The sequence below is a fragment of the Dromiciops gliroides genome, chromosome 2 (assembly GCF_019393635.1).
Source record: "Dromiciops gliroides isolate mDroGli1 chromosome 2, mDroGli1.pri, whole genome shotgun sequence".
NCBI lineage: Eukaryota > Metazoa > Chordata > Mammalia > Microbiotheria > Microbiotheriidae > Dromiciops > Dromiciops gliroides.
In genome coordinates this window covers 435,568,559-435,583,521 of record NC_057862.1, presented here as the reverse complement: position 1 = coordinate 435,583,521, position 14,963 = coordinate 435,568,559, and the positions used below count along the sequence as shown (strand labels likewise).

General features: G+C 49.1%; 1 protein-coding gene across 1 annotated transcript; it reads left to right on the top strand.

Annotated features, from left to right (window-relative positions):
- Nucleotides 1-8,113: 8,113 nt before the first annotated feature.
- Nucleotides 8,114-12,734, top strand: TOR4A (torsin family 4 member A). The gene is made up of 2 exons (XM_043983218.1): nt 8,114-8,252; nt 10,786-12,734. The coding sequence occupies exon 2, from the start codon at nt 10,820-10,822 to the stop codon at nt 12,092-12,094; it is 1,275 nt and encodes a 424-aa protein (XP_043839153.1). The 5' UTR covers nt 8,114-8,252; nt 10,786-10,819; the 3' UTR covers nt 12,095-12,734.
- Nucleotides 12,735-14,963: the final 2,229 nt, after the last annotated feature.

Below are 14,963 nucleotides of genomic sequence, written 5' to 3'. Positions count from 1 at the left end.
AACCTATGTCATACCCAAATCAGTTGAAGGTATCAGAGATGTATATCCTGAAGAAGGGACAAATTTGGGGATGACACAGTTATCTGCAAAGGTGTGAAGGGCTAGTATGGAAGGGGCACAGACTTGTTTTATCTGACTCCTAAAAACTGTTTCTTTTTAGCCTGCCCCTACCCCCCTTCCTGGCACAAGTTCTATCAGCTCTATCCGTTAGGGAAAGTAGGAAGTCGGATAGTGCCAAACTTATTCCTGTCAAGCTTCAAGGGCTCCTCAGTTCTAGTGTCAAGCAAGGTCTGAGAGGACAAGCTCTTATTCCAACCCCTCCTCCATCCTGCCTGTGATGTTCCAGTGATTGATCTTGCCCCCTCTCCCCACATCAAAGAAGCAGCACCTTGTCCACCTGTCTTCATGTGGTCATTTCCACAGCCAGCTTCATCCCTCAGTCTCTGTGGCTGTTGTTCTGAGACCTTCCCTGCTTTGTTGGTTCTGGCTCCGAGTGTATTCCACAGATCTGTGTAGAGCAGCACCGTTGCATGTAATATAAGGGGAGAAAGATATTTCTGCCTTGGGGGGCTCAATCCTACTACGGGATACAGAGTGGTTTGAGAGGCATAGAGACAAAAGGAAAAATTAGCAGGTATAGACTTTGTTGGGCTCAAAAAAGTTGCCTAAGTGCAGTATGGTGGTGACAATATAGCATGGTAAGGCAATTTTTGAGGAAAGGGCCTTAGGGTTTTAGTGGACCCACTCAAAGCCGAGGATGAGGCCCAAAAGCTTTGGTTTTAAGATTCCTGAACCAAAGCAAAGTGTCCAGGACAAGGGAGCTGGTTGTCCCTCAGTTCTCTGGCCTGGTCAGACCCCCTTTTCATTATTTTGTTCAGTTCAGGGTGTCATATTTTAAGAAGGAAAACTAGAGCACGTCCAGAGTAAGGTAACCAGGATGGGGAGGGAAGACATGCTGTATGAATATTGATTGATTGATTGTTTACCTTAGAGAAAAGACAGTAGAAGGAGCCATCTTCAAGTATTGTGGGAAGAGATTAGACTATTTCTCCTTGACATTGGAGGACAGAAACAGGACCAGATGGGTAGAAACTTCAGGGAGGCAGATTTTGGTTTGATGTAAGGAAAGACTCCCCAGCACAGTTGTCCATTAATGGGATAGTTGACCCTGCTAGGTAGTAAGTCTGCTGTCTCTGGTGGTGTTCAAGTAGAGAGTACCGCTTGTTGGTGATGTTATACAAAGCATTCCTGCTTTGGGTAAAAGCTGCCCAACATTCTTTAATGAAAGGCACAGTGGAAGAAAACAGAGCATGTCATAGTTGGCATTTCTATAGCTGCTTCCTGGTTTACAAAGGGCTTTCCATTCACCTTCTCCTTAGATCCTCCCAACAACACTGGCAGATGGTTGCTACTGTTATTTTACATATGAGGAAACCTCTCAGTTTACAAATGCCCGAGGCAGGATTCAAACCCAGAACTTCCTTGATTCTGAGTCCTGTGAAGCTCTATCTCTCTACACCAAACCAAAGCCACTTGGGAGGCCAATTGCTTGGCTTTAAAGGCTTTGGGGATTTTGGGTGCTGGAGGACGCCCAGTGACTGGGTCTCTGTCCACTGCAGCTTTTCTAGGTCTCGGTCAGGTCGACCTGGTTTCTCTCGGCCGCTGGTGTATTCTCTGCGCAGGGAGCGGCTGCGGGACTGGCGGAAGGCTGGCAGGATCATCCGAAAGGCCTGAGGGACTCCCCCCCAGTGCTTCCAAGAACCTGCATGTAGCTTCCCCGGGCCTGACGGAGGATGATGAGGCCTGGAGCCCAAGAAGAAGGCTGTTCATGTGGAGGATGAGTTTACCCAGAGAACAAGGCCCTGCCCCGTTAAGGAAGCAGAGACAGCACCTTCCCCTCCCCCAAGTCCCTGTCACCCACCCCAGGGCTGGTATCCATTGGCCCACAGGCCTTTGCAAAGCAAGAGCTTCCTATCTTCATGGAAATGCGCAAGCACCTGGTATCTCCTGGAGTTAGTGTTTTGGGGGAGGAAGGAGGTTGTCCTAGACATGGGAATGGAGGGACCTGAGACTTTACTGTTCCCAACTAGGAGGGAATGTGTATGGAAGGTCAGGGGAGGGAAGGGGAGGAGAGGAGAGAAGAAGGCTCAGATGTGCTTACCATCCTGAGTCTTAATTTGGAAAGCTGGGAGTGGCCAGCTCAGAAAGATATGGAATACTGGTCCTTCCTTCCTCCACCAATCTGGGTCAAGGTCTTCAGACTTCTAGATTTGTGGTCTTGATCTTATGGAATGGGGGAGCGATCTTGGGAAATGAACTGGGAAAGACTAGGAGGAATGTCCAATGCAAAGAAAGGAAGAGTTGGGGTCTAGATATGCCCTACTCCAAGATCGCCGGTTCTGTGAGGAGATAGTGGAAGACCAGACCTAGGCCCTGCCCTCAGGGAACTCACAGTTCTTGGGAGATAGGAGGAAGCCCACACTGAATCTTGCCCCAAGGGAGATCTTCCGTGAGGTGAAATATAGATTCTATATATTCATGCAGCAGACTGAGTTGTGTACCCCATGGTACTGACATATCTGTTGCACTAAAAACAATTTCTATAATGTTTAGTAAATAGTCCTATTTATGTGTTAGAGAAAACTTAAAACCTGTACTAAGACTTTTGGGACACCATATCTCATTATTATTTGTTTTTGTTTTTTTGAGAGGCAGTGGAGGTTAAGTGACTTGCCCAGGGTCACACAGCTAGTAAGTGTTAAGCATCTGAGGCCGGCTTTGAACTCAGGTCCTCCTGAATCCAGGGCTAGTGCTTTATCCACTGCGCCACCTAGCTGCCCCTTGCTATTATTTCTTTATATATGCACACACATATATATGAGCACACATACAATATTAGACCCAGCCCCCAAACTGAGGTTTAAGATCAAGAGATCCTCCTCTCAGGTGTTCCCTGTCCCCAATCTCCTCTCCCTACCCCCATGGATTGATCTAATTTAAAGGCTAACCACTGGCTCCTCCCTACTTTCACCTCTCCCTTCCCCCCCCCCTAAAAAAACCAACCACCTTTCAATGTTTCCTTTTTGCATACAAGATAAAGTCTGAACTCTACTCGGTCTTTTGTATTCCCCACCCTCTAGCTCACTTCTACAGCCTTATCACCTAACTACTTTTCTATACCACTCCCAGCAAACCTAGCTCCTCACTTTCTCTCTCTCTCTTTTTTTTTTTTTTTTTGCGGGGCAGTGAGGGTTAAGTGACTTGCCCAGGGTCACACAGCTAGTAAGTGTCCAGTGTCCGAGGTCAGATTTGAATTCAGGTCCTCCTGAATCCATGGCCAGTGCTTTATCCACTGCACCACCTAGCTGCCCCCTGTATTATCTCCTTTAATCCTCACAGTGACCCTATTGTTCCCATTTTACAGATGAGGAAACTGAGGCAGTCAGAGGTTGGGGCCTGCTCAGACTCACGAAGCTAATAAGTGTTTGAGGCAGGATTTGAATTCAGGTGACGTGTTGTGAGAAATTTAAGGAGGAAAGAGGTTTTTTGTTTTTTTTTTTTACAAGGGGCTGATGTTTGGGAAAGACTTCATGGAGTATGTAAAATTTGAGTTGGACTATGAAAGAAAGAGTGAGGAGTCGGGTGTGAAGGCTTATTCCAGGAATAGGGGAGAGTGTGAATAAGGACACAGAGTTGGGAGAGGGAAGGGTGGGGAACAATGGGACAGAAAATTGTCTGATTTAGTAAAATTTAAAGCATGTGAAAGAAAACAACATTTAGAAAGGTAGGTAGAAGCCAGACTGTGAAGACCTTCAGATGTTAGGATCGGGACTCTGTACTTCACTTGTTAGGCAATGAAAGTTTTGAGTACTGACAGGATCAGTGTTAGAAAGATTATTGGGGGCAGCAATGTATAGGATGGATTGTCAGGGAGACCAGTTATCTATCACAGTAGTGGAAACAAGAAATGAGGGACTGAATTGAGGTGGGGGCAGTGGAAATGAGGGGGATGGTTGTGACAACTGAAGCGCTTTCTCACTCACAGAACTCTGGAACCCTTAACGTCTGTGCTGCTTATTGTGACTTGCCCGGGCTCACCCAGCTGATAATTTTCTTTGGCAGGATTCGAACTCGGGTCTTCCTGCCTCCAAGTCCAGCATTCTCCTCACTGTTGTCTGTGCTGCTTATTGGATACCTAGCACCATTACCTTTTGTCATTTTCCCCCCATGTGTTTATGCCGTGTCTCCTCAACCAGATTCAAGGGCAGGAATCGTCTTCTACCTGTATGTATCCCCACTGCCGCCTACAGCTCCCTATGTGTGAAAAACACTAGAGAAACATTTCTAGCGCAGTTAAGTCTACTTTTCCACTGCTGGGTCTCGCTGGCTTGAGATGTTAGGGTGGGGAGGGAGGGATGGGACCCAAGAAGGAAACAGCTGCTGTCTGGAGGAGGAGAAGGAACCGCTGGTTCTATATTATCAGCAGTGTCCAGGACTGGGTGGGATGGGGTGCAGTAGGGGGGTGGGGTGGTAACAGCATGCAGACTATATATAAACAGACTAATGGAGTGAGTTCAAGAGCAGTCTTTAGCCAGCTTATAGGAGTGCTTCCCTTTGGGGGTTAATAATAGAGGCCCCTTCTTCAGTTACTAGACATCTCGTCTGTGGCACCCATCCTAACCCTGGTCCTATCACTCATAGCAGGGACTAACAATGATATTAATATTATTATGTCACACTTTAAGGTTTGCAAAACACTTCACAAATGTCTCCTTTTTTTAACCTCACAACAGTTCTGGGAGGTAGGTGCTATTATTGTATGTATTTTACAGATGGGGAAATTAGAGACAGAGGTTAAGGGACTTGCCCAGGGTCACCAGGCTAGTTAGTGTCAAGTGTCTAAGGCCAGATTTGAACTCAGGTCTACCTAATTCCAGGTCCAGCTTTCTACTTAAACTAAATCATCCAGCTGCCTCCTGCCTAGGATTTTTGGGTATAAGGATGAACAAAAATATCATTGTGGCCATGGTAGAGATAGAACCTCAGCTGAACTTTGTAGAGATTTAGGGTCTAGAGCAGTAGAAATAAGAAGGGGGCATTTCATGGAAAGGACAGGGCATGAAGAAACAGAAACAAGTACGGTCTGTTTGGGGCAGGGGGCGGGGAGGCGATGAAGAGAGCAGCCTTTCTGGAGGAAAGAATTTGTATAAGGAAGCCCTTGGGAGATATTTGATGAAGCAGGGAGAGAACCTGATTACAGGGGCCTTGAATGCCAGCCCGAAGAGATCTAATAAAGAATAAGGAGTTTGCTAAGCAAGGGAGTGAGGCGATGGAAGAGGAATTTTAGGAAGACGGGTCTGCCAGCAAGAGAGGCCGGGTGGCTAAGGGGGTAAAGAGCCAGCCTTGGGGTCAGGAAAACGGGGTCAAGTCCTGCTCCATCGTTTCAAGGTTGTATGGCCCAGGGCACACCACAGCCTCTCAATGCTACCAGCAGCTCTCTGAATTGCAGGGCAGGTACTGACTGCATAGGCAGACCCGGCTTCTTCACTTGAGTTCTCCTAGTCAGTAGAATCAAAAATCCAGTCCAAAACCAAAATAAAACAAAAATCTGTCAGCATCTTTAAGACAAAGTGGGGAGGGGGTAGGGTTAGGAGGCTGCTGAGGCTGTGGTCTGGGTGAAGGGGGGTGATGGCCAACAAAATGGAGGACAGAACAACGGGAGAAGAGAAAGAGGAGGAGGGAGGGGTGACACTGGCTTTTCCATCCAGGGGACTGGGAGGGGTGGGGTGGAGGTGGGGGTGGGGGTGAGGACACTACCAGGAACAAGGAAGTTGGGAGAGCTATACAGTTTTCATGGGGAAGGTCATGACTCTCTTTCGGGGCATGTTGAGTTCCAGGTGATGATGGAGCCCATGTTCCCGAGGCAGCTAGCCATGTGGGGCCCAAGTGCTGATACAGAGGTGATGACATTCGGAACAGCTCACTGGGAAACTCCCAGAGGGTCAGGACCCTCCAGCTCTCAATACCATGTGGCCCAGAGGTAGGTGTAGGGCCCTTCACTGGCACCTGATGTCATCAGCACTGGTTTGGTAAGAACTACCCAAAGGACATGGGGTTATTTGTAGAAAAGCAGGTACTTCCTGGTCTTCAGCCTAAATAAAAGAATGACAAGGAAGTTGGGAGCAGATACATTTTCTAAGGTAAGAAGCCTGGCTAATTCATTGATAAACTGGAGACTATCCATTGGAAGAAATGGAATGCTGAAGAGCCTTGATTTAATGCCTTAGGAGGATCAACTGAAGGAGCTAAGGATGCATTACCTGGGGAAGAAAAGATTCCCTGGGAAGCCCAATAGCTGTCATTAAGAACTTGAAAAACCATCTAGTGAAGGAGGATTAGATTATTCTGCTTAGGCCCAGAAAGCAGGAGAACTATGGGTAGAAGTTACAAAGAAGTAGATTTAGGCAGGATAAAAGGTAGAGTTGGCCCAAAGTAGAATGGGCTGCTAGGGAAGATTGTGGTTTTCCAACCTTGGGGATCATCTAGCAAAGGATGGATGACCACTCATCATTCATGTGGTAGTGGGACCAGGTTTTTTTTGAGGGGGGAGGGAGTTTGGCTTATACAAGATGGCTCAAGGTCTCTCTCAACTCTGAAATTGTTATTCCTTGACTGTATGGAGAAGTGCAGTGGTTTTGGACTATCTTACAGAAGTCTAGGATGACACAGGGCTCGGCAGAGGCAGCCACATGAATAAAGACCTGGAGCCAAAATGGCAGCTGGTGTGGGCTGGGCATGATGGTGAATCTGGCTTGGCAGAACTGAATGTATCAGACAGAGCCAGGAGTTAGTGAAAACAGGAACACACCTGTGTGTGGTGCTGCCCTTTTTTGTGTGTGTGTGAGGTAATGAGGGTTAAGTGACTTGCCCAGGGTCACACAGCTAGTAAGCAAGTGGTACTGGGAGAACAAATCCAGATCTCCTGACTTTGAAAGCCCTGAGCTTTACCCTAGTGCACATGCCTCAGTGAGTATTTGTTGACTGAAGGGCTGAGTGTCGGGGCTAGTTTGTGGAAGTTGTGAATATATATGACCTAGGAGATGGGGTGATTCCCTACTGGGCCTGGGGATCTGGCTCCCCCAGGGCTCCCCTTACCGCACAGTAGAGGACCCACAGACTCAGGCACCTGCCGAGGCAGAGAGGGGAGGAGCTCCTTTCAGACAATGGAGGGGGTAGAATGAGGTGGAGACTGGAGTGGGGCAGGGCCAAGAGAAAGGGAGGGACAGAGGAACAGGTGAAGAGCCAGAACAGGGATGGACCTTAGATGGTAGAAGCTCATAGGAGAGGACAAGGGAATGAGAGAGAAGGGGAATAAGGGGGTCGAAAGACAGAGATAGAGACAGACAGAGAGACAGAAAGACTGAAAGAGAAAGGGAGGGAGGAAGGGAGGGAGGGGCAAGCCAATGGAGGGAAAATGGGGGGGGGGAATCCCTGAATGATGCCCGCCCACTGCCAGCCCCCTAGAGGCAATAGCCCTTGACCTTGACCTGTGCAGGAGGAAATGTCCATGAATCCCACGGCCGGGGGGGGGGGGATCACAGTTAGGGCTCTACACTCTCCTAGACTGTAGACAGTGTGGTTCTTGCCCCCCTCCCCAAGTACATGACTTCTCCTTCCTGACCTCCTTGGAGGGGGGAGGGAAGTGGGAGAGGCTGAGCCAGGTGTGGGGGAGTGGTCTCAGGGTGTCAGGGGAAGGTCTCCAAGAACATCCCTGGGCCAGAGAAGGAGATGGTGAAAGGAGAAGCCATCCCATCTGAACAGACGGGAGTGATTCCCCAGGGACAGGGATGCCTCCTCCCTCCTGAAGTGAGGGCTCCGAGGCCTCGGTTCATTCCTCTGCGTCCTGCCCGCCCCCCCTGACTCACTTCCTTTGCATAGAGGCGGAAGCCTCTTCATCAGCTTCCTCTCCCTCCTGGCTCTCTCCCGACAGGCAGGTGTCCTGGTCCTGGGTCTTGGCTGGAGATTTCCTGAAGCCCATCTCGCCTGATGCCCCTGAATGCAGTCTCCTGACCTTTTCCCCTAGAGCTCTCTCCTCCTTCCACAAGACGGCCTGGGAGCCCCCAGCCCAGGGAGGCTTTGGCATTTCCTGCTTCCTGAGCAGCTGGAACGACTGGCCTCTTGGGAGGAGGGCAGAGCAAGGGGCCAGAGCTCCCTGGGGTGGCTGGCTCAGGGCCTGACATTGATCACACAAGGTATGGACTGGTTGGGGCTGGGGAAGGCCTCGTGGCTGTCTTGTCTCTTCCCCAGCTAGTCTCTTGCTGTCTGTGTGTGCCTCTTTCTCTGTCTGCCTCTCTTCTGTCTCATTCTTTCTTTACATCTCATTCTGTATCTGCCTCTTTCCTTGTATCTGTCTCAGTCTCTCTTTGTCCTCTTTTTTTCTTTGTCTCTTTTTCACCTCTCTTCCTTTTTTAATCTCTGTATTACTCTGTCTCTTTCCATCTCTCTCAGTCTCTCTCTCCTCTCTCTCACTGTCTTTCCTCTCTTCATCTCTCTCTCTCTCCTTCTCTCTCCATCTCAGTCTCTCTTCTCTCTGTGTGTCTTTCTCATTCTGTCTCTCCTTTTCTCTCTCCCTCTCTCTGTTTCTCGCTGTGTCTCTCTCATTCTCTCTCTGTCTCTCCCCTCTCTCACTCTGTTTCTCTTTCTCCATCTCTGTCCCTCCTCTCTCACTCTCTCTCTCACTCTGTTTCTGTTTCTCCATCTCTGTCTCTTTCTCTCTCACTCACTATCCTCTCTCCATCTCTCTCTCCCCATCTCTTTCTCTCTCACACTCTCTGTGTGTGTCTCTCTCTCACTCTGTCTCTCTGTCTCTGTTTCTCTCTCTCTCTCCATCCTCCCCACTGAGCCTGGCTCTATGTGTCTGTCTCTCCTCGTAAAGTAGTGTCTCCATCTCTCTCCCTGTGTCTGCCTCAAGTGGGGGGTGGAGGAATTGTGTAGGATTTCTCCTACCCTCAGTGTCTATGAGTGTGGGAGGTCCAGGGGATTTCAGGAGAAGGGTCTGTCCTGGGGGTGGTTCAGAGCCCCTCACACTGAGGTAGCAGATTAGATTGCATCCCTGCCTTCTTCTAGGCTCAAGAAATGCCCTAGGGTCTTTCTTCCCCACCCCCTAGGTCTAGGTTCTCTGGAGTCTGATTGTGGAGGAGCTAATATTGTTCTCCCAGTGACTATGGTCAAGGAAGAAGACCAGTTTAAGCAGGAAACCCAGGGAGACAGTGCTGGATCATCCAATTTATAGGAGTTGGGAAGCTGGAACTTTCATGGGAAGGGAGTTTGCAATGTGGTTTTAGTCCTGGGGCCTTGCTGCCCTCTTTCCCCCTGTCTATATGCTACCTCCATGCCCCTACCCCAAGCCATGGACCTCTTTCCTAGAAGCCCAGTAATCATAGCCCCGGATGGCCCTGGATGGGAGAGGAGTTGGGGTCAAAACCTTATCTGCTCCTGGACCCTGCCACTGACCCCTCTCTCAGGAAGCCCTCTAGGCTAGCAAAGCCACAGAACCACCCACCCCTCCCACTGTCAGGCCTGGCCACTTCCTCATTCATTAGGCAGAGCTGCATTTATTCCCTTCTGACCTAAAGGATTTGCATGTGGGGCCCAGGCATCCCGATGGTGTGATACCCACTCCCACCGCACCCCCCTGCCTTGCTGAGAGACTAGTGGCCTCCTCTAGGAAGGACACTGCTGCTTCTCAGGATAGCTCTGGGAGATGATCTGAGATCATTTGTGATTTCTAGGAACAACGAAGGTTACCTGCTCTGCCCAGTTCAGGAAAGCCTGGGATTGGGGAATTTGCTTATCCTGTCTGTCCAGTGGAAGGGGCCTTAGAGATTATCTAGTCCAATTAACCCTATCATTTTACAGAGAAGGAAATCCAAGCCCAGATAGGAAAATGAACTTGTTCAGTGTCTTCAACAGGAGAACCAGGATTGGAACCTAAGGTCCTCCTTATCCAAATCGAATTCTCTAGAACCATACCACTTCTTGTAGGAGGAATAGCAGGGGTCAGGGACAAAAGAAGGAAAGAAACAAGCTTAAATTAAGCACTTACTATGTAGCAGGCACTGTGCTAAGTGCTTAACAAATATTTCAATCAGCTGTATGACCCTGGGCAAGTCACTTAACCCTCATTGCCCAGCAAATAAATAAATACATAAAATTTTTAAATTAAAAAAATAAACATATTATTTAATTTTAACTTCACAACCATTTTGTGAGGTCCGTGTCATTATTGACCCCCTATTTTACAGTTGAGGCAGACAAGTTAAGTGACTTGCCCAGCGTTACATAGCAAGTAAACATCTGAGGCTAGATTTGAACTCAGACCTTCTTGCCTCTAGGCCCAGGGCTATATTCACTGTGCCATCTCCCTTTGAAATGTCCTTCTCTGCTCCCTTCCTCTCTACATCTGGGGTTTTGGAAAGATGGGATCAGGTTGGGGTGATTCGAAGTGAGAGCTAATGATCTTCAAATTCCATCACAGTTCTTTCCTGAGCCTCCCTTTAGTAGATCTGTTATCTGTTTTCCCATTGGTTGTGAGCTGTATTCCTGCACCTAGCTATGGAGCTGCTTAGGGATGAGATGGTCAGGAACACAGGGTACAAGGTACCAGTGTGACATCTTGAGATATCCGTGGCAGGCCTCTGAGAAGGCTCTTTTTTTTCCCCAATCTTAAAAGTATTTTATTATCTTCCATCTGAGAAGGCTCTTGACGTGATCTTCCTGTTCTAGGAAAGACAACCTGAATGGTGTGTCATCGAGAGCGATGGAAGGAGGTCAGCCAAGCCCCCAACCTGCCCAGGTTCCCTCAGGGGGCATGGTGTCCTCACAGGTGAGGGCTGTCATTCGCCTACGACGGAAATTCCGGATCCTGCGTAAGAGCCGCATGCGATCCAACCTTCCCCCCGGGGAGTCACCCCTGACTCTGACCCCATCCCCATCGAAACTGCTGCAGAGACAGATCTCCCTAGACCGGGCCAAGCTGAGCGGCGCCCCCGTGTCCCACCTCTACCACCGCAGCAACTTTGAAAAGCCCCAGTACTTCACCTTCGAGCCCCCCGTGGAATCATCCTTCCGGAGGAAGAAGAAGCGCCGTAGATCCCGCGTCGTGCTGTACCCGGAGAGTTCCCGGAAGTACCTCCCGACCGAGCAGAAGAGCAAAGCCAAACGCTGCCTCCTCCTGCTGGTGGCCATCGTCTGCTTCCAGATCCTCAACGCCATCGAGAACCTCGATGATAACCTGCAGAAGTACGACATAGACGGGCTGGAGAAGGCCCTGCAGCGGGGCGTGTTTGGCCAGAAGGCTGCCATGGACAGCGTCATGGAACTGTTGCGGGATTATCTGGCCACACACATCCACAGCCAGCCGCTGGTCATCTCGTTCAACGGCCCGAGCGGAGTGGGCAAGAGCCACGTGGGCAGGCTGCTGGCGAAGCACTTCCGCTCAGTGATGGAGGGGGATTTTGTGTTTCAGTACTATGTGATGCATCACTGCCCAGACCACCAGGAAGGCCTGGCCTGCCAGCAGGACCTGTCTGAGAGGATCACTGACATGGTCACCCGGGCAGAGGTGGAAGAAAAGATTCCCGTGTTCATCCTGGATGAGGTAGAATTCATGTCCCCTGGCCTGCTGGACACTCTGCACGGCTTCCTCCAGCCTCGGCAGTCCAATGAGTTCCTCAATGCCATCTACGTGCTCATCAGCAGCATTGGCGGCAGTGAGGTCACACGCTTCGTTCTGCAGAATGGCTCCAGCGAGCTGACCCCCCAGCGCCTCAGGGACGAGCTCAGCCAGTCCCTCCACACCCTCCTAGCGGGCACCCACCCACTCTGGGAGACTGCTGAAGTAGTCCCCTTTGTCCTGCTAAAGAAGTGGGACATCATGAACTGCTTCCTGGATGAGATGGTGGGGGAGGGCTTCTACCCGGACCAGAGCCACATCGAGAGCCTGGCGGGGCAGCTCAGTTACTACAACACCAAGGGAGGGGAGTTTGCTGTCACCGGCTGCAAGCAGGTGGTGGCCAAGGTCAACTTATTGTAATGGACACCTTGCTCTTCCTGTACCCATTCTAACCTGTCCCCTTCACTCTTCGGTGGACTTTGAATATACCATAGGGCATGGTACCAAAGGGCTTGGCCAGTCGCCCCTATCCTCCTCCAGGCTCCCACATTTCCTGCCTTGCCGGTGTGGTTCCCGGCTTGGACAGTGTTCCCAGGCTTATCCTCAGGAATCCTGCATCTCAGGATTTGGGGGAGTCCAAAGTACTGCTCATAGGAGGAAGGCCAAGGCCTCTATTTATACACAGGACTTTAGAGCCACTTCCTCGAAGGTTTTCCTCTAGGCCAGGGCAGCAGGCATCTACATTGCTGGCTTCTCTGCTAAGGCATGGGACATGTGAAGGAACTTCAGGAGCAAAAGGAAGGGCTGGTGCTGGAGGCTGCTGGTCAGATTGGGGGAACTCTTCCCTATGCCCCCTAACCCTCCACCTCCTAAGACTGACTTTCAACACCTGCTTGCTCACAGTGCCAGATGTTCTGCCCCACAAAACACCAAACCATGTGGAGGTTATGGAAGGAGAGATGCTTCCTGGAAGCTGAAGCCCCGGGGAGGGGGGTGGTTGTCCAGACTCTGCCATGGCCTTCAAGATTCCTAATAAATGTCTGCCTGGTTATCTGCTTGATTATGTGAATGATATACATGGCTTCAAACTTCCACCTTCTTTCCCTAGCCGCACACTTTGACCTAAGCCCCACTACAGATGGATCTGACCCAGCTAAAGAGAGACCTGTAAACCTGACCACAGACTAACAGAGAACCCCTCTGCCCCTAGGCTGATCTGTAACCTCAGTCACAGACTAGCCTTGACTATACATTGAATCCTGACTGTGATCACAGCCTGGACCCCGACGCTAAATAACCACCTCTGAGTGGGGTGAATGTCAGAGTGCAGTCTGTGCCCACTCCCTGACAGGGGTCAGCAGTAGTAAGGGCATCTTCATTAGCCAAGGGTGGATATGTGATTCAATGGGCTATTGGTAGGTCTGGAAGCCTTGAACAGGGTCACAGCCCTGTACTCACATCATCCTTCTAATTCTCCCTTCCACCCTGACAGATGAAGGCTATGCTGATCCATAGTCAGGCAGTCAATCAACAAGCATTTATGAATCATTGTGTTCTGGCTCCTGTGCTAAATTGGGAATACAGAGAAATGTAAAAACAGCGTCCCTCCCCTCAAGGAGCTTACAGTTTTTTGGTTTGTTTGGTTTTTTTTGCAGGGCAACGGGGGTTAAGTGACTTGTCCAGGGTCACACAGCTAGTAACTGTCAAGTATCTGAGGCCGGATTTGAACTCAGGTCCTCCTGAATTCAGAGCCAGTGCTTTGTCCACTGAGCCACCTAGCTGCCCCTGGAGCTTACAGTTTAACAGGAGACAACATGCAAACACCTATGTGTATACTTTATACAGGAAGCTTTCCCCAACCCTTCTTAATTTTAGTACCTTCCTTCTGTTAATTATTTATTACTTATCCTATATATAGCTTGTTTTATATGTATTTCCTTTTCTTGCCATTCGATTGTAAGCTCCTTGAGAGAAGGGACTGTCTTTTGCCTCTTTTTGCATCCTCAGAGTTTAGCACAGTGCTTTGCAATACAAAGGCATTTAATAAGTGTTTATTAATTGACTGATCATTTGATTCATATATACAGTGTAAATGGAAGTAATGTTAAAGGTAAGAGGATAGGGGGCAGCTAGGTGGTGCAGTGGATAAAGCACCAGGCCTAGATTCAGGAGGACCTAAGTTCAAATCCAGCCTCAGACACTTGGCACTTACTAGTTGTGTGACCCTGGGCAAGTCACTAAACCCTCACTGACACGAAAGGGGAAAAAAAGGGTAAGAGGATGGAGGTCAAGAAGGGGCCAGGAAAGATACCCATCCTCCTGATAGTGGGATTTTAGCTGAATCATGAAAGAACAGCCATGTGAAAAGACAGAGCAGGGAGACTGAGGGTTGTGTTGGAGGAACAGCAAGTAAGCCAGTGTTTATAATGTGGAGGGAAGTAACATGTAAGAAGATTGGAAAGGTAGAAAGGGTTTATGAAGGATTAAAATGCCAAAGTGTTTTATAGTTGATCTTGGAGGTAAAAAGGAGCCCCTGGAGTTTGTTAATTATTTATTTCATATTTTCCCCCAATTAGATATTAAAACAATTTTTTAACATTTGTGGGTTTGGTTTTTAAGTCTTTAGTTCCAAATTCCATCCCTCCCTCCCCATTCCTGAGATGATAAGCAATCAGATATAGGTTATACGTATGCAATCATGTGAAACATCTCCTGGAATTTATTGTGAAGGGGTGACATATAGCACTTCACAGCTAAGTAAAGTATGAATGACTAAGCTGGGGCCTGCCCTGACCACAGTCATGCCCATTTGGCCGGGCCATATGTGGTAGTGGGTTACTGAGATCTCCTCAGGTACCTCTGGGACCTTTCACAAGCTTCTTCAAATATAAGCCTCAGTTTCCTCATCTGTAAAATGAGGGATAGGTTTAAATGACTTCCAAGGCTCTTTCTTCTGCTCAAACTTTGTATCTCTTAACCTCTGCCTGCCTCCCTTTCCTTAAATGTGAACTGGGGATAATAATAGCACTAACTGGGAGAACTGTCGTGAGGCGCAAATGAGATAATATTTGCAAAGTGCTTAGCACAGTGCCTGGCATATAGCAGACACTTTAATAATCTGTCCAGAAGCTTGTGGGGGAAGGGCCATAGGCTTCACTGAGCAGGAGGCTGGGGACTGGAGGAGTGGGGCTGGACCCCTGGCCACTCAATCCCCTGCTTTGTACTTTCTCTCTGGATAAGCTGAGCTGGGCGAAGTGGGGATGGAGTGGAAACCTTTACCTTTCCGAAG

Coding starts and splice junctions, on each gene's coding strand:
- TOR4A (XM_043983218.1), top strand. CDS start 10,820: ATGGAAGGAGGTCAGCCAAGCCCCCAACCTGCCCAGGTTCCCTCAGGG.